Source organism: Musa acuminata, chromosome BXJ1-10 (assembly GCF_036884655.1).
Source record: "Musa acuminata AAA Group cultivar baxijiao chromosome BXJ1-10, Cavendish_Baxijiao_AAA, whole genome shotgun sequence".
Lineage (NCBI taxonomy): Eukaryota > Viridiplantae > Streptophyta > Magnoliopsida > Zingiberales > Musaceae > Musa > Musa acuminata.
The window spans coordinates 4869814-4879219 of record NC_088336.1 but is presented as its reverse complement, the minus strand read 5'-3'; the positions used below and the strand labels follow the sequence as shown (position 1 = coordinate 4879219).

At 53.3% G+C, this 9406-nt stretch overlaps 1 protein-coding gene across 1 annotated transcript; it reads right to left on the bottom strand.

The window, feature by feature from the left end:
- Positions 1-4909: 4909 nt before the first annotated feature.
- Positions 4910-5380, bottom strand: LOC103973593 (probable E3 ubiquitin-protein ligase ATL44). The gene has a single exon (XM_009388209.3). It carries the CDS (start codon positions 5378-5380, stop codon positions 4910-4912), a length of 471 nt encoding a protein of 156 aa, XP_009386484.3.
- Between the last annotated feature and the right edge of the window lie 4026 nt (positions 5381-9406).

The window sequence follows — 9406 nt, the reverse complement described above, 5'->3', positions numbered from 1 at the left end:
CGTGGCCGAGGAGGTCTCGGGTAGGCTGTGGCCGAGGATTTCTCGGGCACGCTATGGCCGAGGAGGTCTCGGGTAAGCCGTGGCCGAGGAGGTCTCGGGTAGGCTGTGGCCGAGGAGGTCTCGGGCACGCTATGGCCGAGGAGGTCTCGGGTAGGTCGTGGCCGAGGTCTCGGGCACGCTATGGCCGAGGAGGTCTCGGGTAGGCTGTGGCCGAGGATTTCTCGGGCACGCTATGGCCGAGGAGGTCTCGGGTAAGCCGTGGCCGAGGAGGTCTCGGGTAGGCTGTGGCCGAGGAGGTCTCGGGCACGCTATGGCCGAGGAGGTCGTGGCCGAGGTCTCGGGCACGCTATGGCCGAGGATTTCTCGGGCACGCTATGGCCGAGGAGGTCTCGGGTAAGCCGTGGCCGAGGAGGTCTCGGGTAGGCTGTGGCCGAGGAGGTCTCGGGCACGCTATGGCCGAGGAGGTCTCGGGTAGGTCGTGGCCGAGGTCTCGGGCACGCTATGGCCGAGGAGGTCTCGGGTAGGCTGTGGCCGAGGATTTCTCGGGCACGCTATGGCCGAGGAGGTCTCGGGTAAGCCGTGGCCGAGGAGGTCTCGGGTAGGCTGTGGCCGAGGAGGTCTCGGGCACGCTATGGCCGAGGAGGTCTCGGGTAGGCTGACAGATAGCGCATGGGGCCGATGGGCCGCGGCGTGCGGGTTGGCCGTGCGTGTGGGGCCGAGTGGCCAAGACGGCGAGGCTGCGTGCTGGCTGCGCACGAGGCCGAGTGGCCGAGGCAGCAGGCAACGCCTTAGCCGAGCAGCTGAGGCGGGCTGCAGCGTGTTGCTGCGCACGTGGCCGAGTGGCCGAGGCAGCGTGTTGGCCGCGCACGAGGCCGAGTGGCCGAGGCAGCAGGCAACGCCTTAGCCGAGCAGCTGAGGCGGGCTGCAGCGTGTTGCTGCGCACGTGGCCGAGTGGCCGAGGCAGCGAGGCAGCGTGCTGCTTGCTGCGCACGAGGCCGAGGAGTCGAGGCAGCGAAATGCGTGCTGGATGTGCATGAGGCCGAGTGGCCGAGGCAGCGAGGGAGCGTGCTGCTTGCTGCGCATGAGGCCGAGTGGCCAATGCAGCGAGCTGCGTGTTAGCTGCGCATGAGGCCGAGTGGCCGAGGCAGCAAGGTTGCGTGCTGGCTGCGCACGAGGCCGAGTGGCCGAGGCAGCAGGCAACGCCTTAGCCGAGCAGCTGAGGCGGGCTGCAGCGTGTTGCTGCGCACGTGGCCAAGTGGCCGAGGCAGTGAGGCAGCGAGCTGCGTGTGAGGTCGAGGACAACTGCCGAGGTCCGGGGACCGAGGGCCGACTGCCGAGGTCCAAGGACTGAGGAGCCGAGAAGCAGAGGCAGCGAGGCAGCGTGCTGCTCGCTGCGCATGAGGCCGAGGAGACCGAGAAGCTGAGACGCCGAGGTCCGAGAAGCCGAAAAGCCGAGGTCCGAGGACCGGGAAGCCGAGTAGGTGGAGGTTAGCGAACCTGCGGAGGAGCTTCCACCGGGGCCCGTAGTTGGAGAACACGAAGTTCTAGCCGTCGAGGGTGACGTCCTTCCTGCTGATGGTTGGCGAACTGGAGGTCGCGCGCCTTGAGGAAGGACCGAGCGGCGCCAGCCGTGGAGGCCACCACGACCCGCGCGGTGCCCATCTTGATGTGCATGCCAGGGTCGAAGCGCTTGGCGCGGGCGGGTCGGCCGCGCGCGTGGGACCGAGGGGTTGTTGCGCTCGGCACGGGCGGGCTGGCCGCGCGCGCGTGGAACCGAGCGGGCTGTTGCGCTCGGCGCGGGCAGGCTGGCCGCGCGCGTGGGACGCGGGCGGGTCGGCCGCGCGCGTGGGACCGAGCGGGTTGTTGCGCTCGGCGCGGGCAGGCTGGCCGCGCGCGTGGGACGTGGGCGGGTCGGCCGCGCGCGTGGGACCGAGCGGGCTGGCCGCGCGTGTGGGACGCGGGCGGGTCGGCCGCTCGCGTGGGACCGAGCGGGCTGTTGCGCTCGGCGCGGGCGGGCTGGCCGCGCGCGTGGGACGCGAGCGGGTCGGTCGCGCACGTGGGACGCGGGCGGGTCGGCCGCGCGCGTGGGACCGAGCGGGCTGGCCGCGCGTGTGGGACGCGGGCGGGTCGGCTGCTCGCGTGGGACCGAGCGGGCTGTTGCGCTCGGCGCGGGCGGGCTGGCCGCGCGCGTGGGACGCGGGCGGGTCGGTCGCGCGCGTGGGACCGAGCGGGCTGGCCGCGCGCGTGGGACGCGGGCGGGTCGGCCGCTCGCGTGGGACCGAGCGGGCTGTTGCGCTCGGCGTGGGCGGGCTGGCCGCGCGCGTGGGACGCGGGCGGGTCGCCCGCGCGCGTGGGACCGAACGGGCTGTTGCGCTCGGCGCGGGCAGGCTGGCCGCGCGCGTGGGACGCGGGCGGGTCGGCCGCTCGCGTGGGACCGAGCGGGCTGTTGCGCTCGGCGCGGGCAGGCTGGCCGCGCGCGTGGGACCGAGCGGGCGAGGCGCGGAGGTCCGAGGACCGATTGCCGAGGACCGATTGCCGAGGTCCGAGGACCGAGAAGACCGAGGTCCAAGGACCGAGAAGACCGAGACGCCGAGGTCCGAGGACCGAGAAGCCGAGAAGCCGAGAAGCCGAGGTCCGAGAAGACCGAGGTCCGAGGACCGAGAAGACCGAGGTCCGAGGACCGAGAAGACCGAGGTCCGAGGACCGAGAAGCCGAGACCAGCGCCAGAAGTCGCTGCTGCTGGTGCAGGTCGGCCGCAGTGGGGCAACCAAGGAGATGGCTAACGTACCGTCATTCCGGCCCCTCCTTCTAGCGCCATTATGTTAGTGTAAGTAACTTTTTTAGCCGTGGCATCGGGGGCCGTCGCGGCTTGGTTCGGGTCCGGATGACGGGGATCTTTCTGGGGGCGCTCCTCGGGGTCTCCCAGCAGCCGAGCTCGGTGGTTCGGGTCGGGAGGTCGGGTCGTCCCGGTCGGGAAGAAGCTCCGCCACAGCGCCAGGAAGAGGCGACACCGTCTCGCACCTGCACACAGGTCGGGCCGGGGTGCTCGACCCGACCCCTCCGACGATCAAGTTAGAGAAAGATGTGGAGGGGGTTTAGGAGGAGGAGAAACCTCCGTCTGTTGAGTGTCTCCTCTCCTCCTTTGCCAAGGGCTCGGGGGTATTTATAGAGGAGGTTTGATGTTACCTAATGTAGCTGTCTGCAGGGCAGGACTGTACCTTTGGTTGCGTGGGAGGCTGAGCTGCTGCAGGGTATGGCGAGCTTCGGGCAGTGCGTTGGTCAGGGGGATGACGTGTCACATTGCCATTTTTGTCCATATCAGACGTGGCTCGTCTTGGATGGTTGCGGTGGCTGCCACGGAGGCCGCTGGCCGGAAAGTCTCGGGGCGTTGGGCGGATTAAGTGGCGGTCGAGTACCTGCACACAAGTCGGGCCCGTTGCTCAGCCCGGCCCCTCCGACGATTAAGTTAGTGAAGCAGGGTGGAGTGTTTTTGTGAGATTCTCCCCCTTTCCTGTTAGGAGCCAGGGGGTATTTATAAGTGGGTTTGACGTTACCTGGTGTGCCATCCTACCGGGGCGGGGCCGTACCTCTGATAGCGTCTGTCGTTGTGGTCGTTGCGTGGAAGGCCGAGCTGCCGCAGGGTATGGGGGGTGTCAGTCAGCGCCTTCCCCTACCTTGACCGGCCACGAGGGGTCAGCCGAGGAGGTTGCTTGGGCATGGTGGGTGTAGGTGCGCGTCGTGTCGTCGTTAATGCTCGTTCAGGAGCCACGTGCCGCACAGGGTGTCCGGCGTGGGGGTGTATTACGTCAAATCCGGGGTGTTATGTCAAGTCAGTTTTTTTACCCCTATCACTTATGATATTGGATGGTCTAGTTTGATGAAATCTTGTGCTAGATTTTTTATCGTTTGATCATAATGTTTAGTTTTTTATTTTGTTGAATGAATTTAAATTAATATCTAAAATATTAATATAGTAATGGTGTACTACTCACTTACCAAAGGGGGTTGAATGTTTAAAGCCTCAAACGATACATCTACATGAGGCCAACCAGCTTACCTAGATGCTTAAGATTTTGTTCGTTTAATAGCAGGGTTCAAAAATTGAATCACTTACCATTTGTGGAGCAAATGGATTTAAAGTATACTGACCAGTGCGTAGGATTTAGTTATGAATCAAGTGTAGAGGGTGATTTGGATAGATTCCACTATAGTTTGTACTAGCATTTTGCTTTAAGTTACATGGTTTAATTTGTACCGTTTTGCAAGCTTTTAATTGATGGTATCAAAATCCAGACTCTCTCCTAAACGGGAGAAGTTGTCCATGTTCATCCCATATGAAGCTCAGAAGAAAAATAGACAAAAAAAGTGAAAAGGATGAATGTATTTTGTTTTTAAAATTTTTTATCTACATATTTTTAAATATAAATGCTTTATCCATAAATATATAAATGTTATTTTAATTTTGATCCTAGTCCTTGTTCCTGTATGTTGAAATAGTGGCTCATGATTCTTAGTTAATTTTTTTAAATTTCTATTATTTCAAATCGTGTACATGATGCTCATACACGAACTCCAAACTTCTCACTTATATAATAATATACTAATCAAATTAGATTTCTTAAGAAAGACAACAATAGATTCTTAGTTGAATTACTAACGAATTACTATCAAGAGTTTTGTTACTATTTGAATAGTGGATAAATTAGTTGAGTTGCATGTCTTACACATAGACTCTTCGAATCATCAATTAATCGTGCATGAGATCAGTGCCAATTCATCATTCTCCTCCACTATTGTTCCCAAATGACTTAGCAGTATTTTATTTTGTATTCCTTTGATCTTCCAGACAGTTAAATGATTACCCAAAGTTTCTCCTCATTCTCAGCATGAGATATTTGATAGCAAGGAGTTAGAGAGCTCCAAACATGAACTTGGAATCTGAAGTGACAGATCCTGGCAGATCGAACTTGGGATCCGAACTCCTCATGCCGCCGACCTCTGCCACGACCGCCGCCCCTCCGGGGGCAGCCGACGTCCGGCAGGTCGGGCAGATTGGTTTCTGCAGCAGCCAGCAGTCCACGCATCGGGCATGGAAAGCATGCATGCATGCCGGCAGCAACCTGCAGACGTCGCCCACCTCCAAGCTCTCCAGGCACACGGCGCACTCGGCTCCGCATCCTACTTTGAAGTCGTAACGAGGGAGCCTCTCTAGGAGTTGCGGCGGCAGGCCGTCGCATGCATCGTCGGAAGGTCCGGCTGTGGCTCCGAAACCTAAGAAGCCTCTTCTGATCGCCCTCCGGACGATGCAGAATTGGATGAGCACCAATCCGCCGATGCCGAGTAACAGAGACGCTGCGGCGGCAAGAATGACGGCGTTCATTGTCCTTGTTGGTGATATCCTCGATCCCCGCCGCATAAAGCTATCGAAATCAGAAAGCTCTGCCGGATTTTATGGGTCGTAGGATAGCTTGCATGATTGCCATCGCCAGATTTGTCCATAACTCTTCCACCTACCACCCACCACCCACCACCCTCCGACGCTTACACTCTCGGCGTACGAGCTGAAGAGACCACACAGTTGTGGACCGCTAACCACAACCACCCAAGAGGCTCTTAAAGATTTAATGCGCTGCCATGGTCGACAGGAATTTACTCGGCTACAGTCTATTTCTGTTGACGCATTTATTGATCAAGAAAGAGAATCATAAATGCCTTGGAATGCTATAAAGGGATTGGGATAATCAAGAAATTTTAGGATATAGAGGGATGTATACTAGAAACCGAGGATGTGGGCTCGAAAATGTAGACGAAATAATTGGATATCTAAAAATTATTTATATATTCCTCTTTGATTTCAATTGATAGGGATGATTTTATTTCATGTCAGCTCATCTATCATTTTCATTGAGGTCAACACTTAAGTATGACTCTAAGTTATTAACCTCAAAATGACGTTGTAATTTGTTCTGATATGCTCCGTTAGCAATAATCGTCCTACCTTATCAATATCAAAGAATGATCAAACAGTTCACCTAATCTTATCTCGGGCCAGTCAGTAAGAAGGCCCTAAGATCATGTACAAAAAGGAACCCATCAGCTCACATTGAAGAGCGAGGGGCTATCTTTCTCTCTCTCACTCTCTACACACTAAGTTAGTTATATAGCTTACACTATTGTCTTCTTCCCTTAGCTAACTTATATTAGGATCGTATCGATACTAAGAGGGGGAGGGGTGAATTAGTACTTTCATAAAAATCTTGGTTTGAAAATTTTCGTTCGATGAAAACAAATAACGAAAGTATGCTTGACTTAGAGTAAGTATAATAAATAGTTAAATCAGAAAGCAATATCAATGAAGAGTAGAAAGTAAATACAAATCAATTTTATAGTGGTTCGGTCGTCAAGACCTACGTCCACTCTTAATTCCACTTCCATCGAGGCCACCGGCATTCACTAACGATATTCTTTCAATAGGCAAAGATCAACTACCCTCTTTACAATTCTTTCTCCTTTTCACAGGTTTTAGGAGAGAACCTTTATAAGCCTCACACCTCTCTTAGAATAAGCTCAAAACTTTGAAGAGGAGAAGGGGCACACTTAGCACTTTTTAAGACTTTACAACTTAGAATTATAAGGTTTTTTATTCACTTTTCTTGATATCTTAAGCAGAAAAGAGTGGGGTATTTGTAGGCCCCAAATGACTTTAAAAATGGAACAAAAAAAGGTCTCGACTCGGGTTTCCAGGGTCCTGACGATACCATCGCTTGTGCTGGGAGGTATCATCACCTATAGTATTAACTATTAGCGGTACCACTACTTAGTTTGGGCGGTACTACAGCTTGGCAACATGGGAGACCATGTACTAGCGGTACTATCGCTAGTCTAAGTGGTACCATCGCTTGACACTAGCGGTACCACCACTTGACACTAGCAGTACCACCATCGTGTCACGGATAAAGTTCTAAACAGGATGTTTGATGTAATACTTATGTATGTCTATATCTTTCTGTTTGTTCATGCTTTGCACAACATGTAGAGGAATGGTCGAAGGCTTAATAGCCCCATTTTAGTTGGGTTTGGTGGCCTTCTTAGGCTTATAAATAAAGATTGTGTCATATGGATACTAGTGAGAGATATGTTAGGATCGGAGCGGCACTAAGAGGAGGGGGTGAATTAGTATAGCGGATTAAAACTCGTAAGTTTGAAAATAATTTCGTAAATACGTAGATATTTCGATTCGACAATGAATGACTTGGTGAAAGTAGCTCGAGTAAAGTGAGAAGATAAAAACCGAATGCTTGCTGCTTTGTAAATAACGGTTTAAGAAAGGTAAACACTCACACATTCAAGGAACACACCAATTTAAAGTGGTTCGGTCAAAATGACCTACATCCAGTTGCGAAGCCTTCTTCGATGAGGCTCCCAACTTCCACTAGCAAATTACTTTGAAGGGGAAGGACAAATACCCCTCTAACAACTTTTTACAAGTGGTTCACACTCTTACAGATTTTCAAAGAGAAAGAGGGAGGTGGACACTCAAACAATTGAAAATAAGACTTGTTAAAGACTTTGCTAAGGCTTTTTCTCAATCTCTAACTTCTCAAAAGGTTGTATTCTCTGTTGAGAATTGAGGGGTATTTATAGACCCCAAGAGGATTCAAATTTGGGCTCCAAATTTTGAATTATCTTTTGTTCCCGATGCTAGCGATGCCACCGCCTGTCATTGTCTGATACTGATAGTGTACCGGCGGTGCCACCGCCTAGTCCGACGGTACCACCGCCCAATCCTATGGATCACTAGATGGCTTCAAATCTGGCCCAAACTAGGTAATATCGGGCCTAATTGGCCCCTAACCAGGATATAGGATTATCCCTTAATCCTAACCCTAATTACATGCAAACTACGCAACTGAAAACATGGTCCTAAGCAAGTTTTCAACTGGCAAACGTCGAGTCTCCTTCCGACTAGCTTTCCGACGATCTTCCGACGGACTTCTGATACACCCTCGGATTTCTTCCGACGGACTCCTAGTAGGCTCTTGATCTTGTGGTGAGTTTAGTGAGTAGCCAAGCCTTCTCAGTGATCTTCGCGAACCTCCGACGATCTCTTCGAAGGACTTCCGAAATCTCCGACAAGTCCCTGATTTCTTCTCGGTTGGTTCCGACAGCATCTCCACCGAATCTTCGGACTCTCGAACACCCATCGAACTTGACTCCGGTAGACTTACTTTATGTTTTCAAGCTATCGTAGTTAATCCTGCACATGTAAAACAAAAGTTCGATCTAGACAATTACTCCTAAGTAATTAATCAAGCTGTCCGGCATGTCATTGGTCCCTCGACGCTTCGTCCGATTCTTCGGCGCATCATCCTCTCTTACGGCCTATTGCCCAATCGACCAGTTGACTCCGCAACTCCGATATCCTTGGTGCAATACTCGCTCTTCTTGGCCCGATGCCCGAATCCACGGCTCGAAGCCTTCTGTCGATACGTCGACTGATCCACTGGCCCGACGTCCAATCTTCAGACATGTTCCTCTAGCACAACATGATTTTCCTGCTATAATTATCTCATCCTGATCGAAGCATCCTGCATCACTCAAATCGTAGATTAAAATATAAACATATATTGATTGGTTTCAATATCAAAATCCGAGATTCAACAATGACTTTGCTAAGGCTTTTTCTCAATCTCTAACATCTCAAAAGATTGTATTCTTTGTTAGAATTGAGGCGTATTTATAGACCCCAAGAGGATTCAAATTTGGGCTACAAATTTTGAATTCTCTTGGGTTCCCGATGCTGGCGGTGCCACCGCTTGTTTGTGGCGGTGCCACCGCCTATCAGTGTCTGACATTGACAGTGTACTGGCGGTGCCACCGCCGGACCTCTCGGGTGCTGGGCGGTGCCACGGCCCAGTCCAACGGTACCACCACCCGATCCTCGGGTTCTGGGCGATGGCCCTCGGGTTCTGGGCGGTGCCACCACCCAGTCCGATGATTCCACTATTGAATCTCGGATTTTGATGATGAAGAAATTGTCATTTGTTATCTAATCCATATGTTGAGATAAGTGTGCAGGATTAACTACGATAAAAGTAAGACATGAAGCAGGAGTTGCGCCGGAGTCAAGACAATGATCCCGTTGGGAGTTCGAGGGTTCGACGGAAGTTCGGACAATCGTCGGAGGTTCTACAGGAACAAATCCGAGAAGTCATGAGCTTGCCAAAGAAGCTCGTCGGAACTCGCCAAGTGGATCGTCGCAAGTCCAGGAGTTTGCCGGAAGTCCGTAGGAGCATCACCGAGGGTTCATCGGATGATCGACGGAAGTTCACCGGAAGCTCGCTGGAAGAAGCGATTGACGGACTGGAGCAAGTTGCAGTAAATGTCTTAGGGAATGTCATAGTTA

Coding starts and splice junctions, on each gene's coding strand:
- LOC103973593 (XM_009388209.3), bottom strand. CDS start 5,380: ATGAACGCCGTCATTCTTGCCGCCGCAGCGTCTCTGTTACTCGGCATC.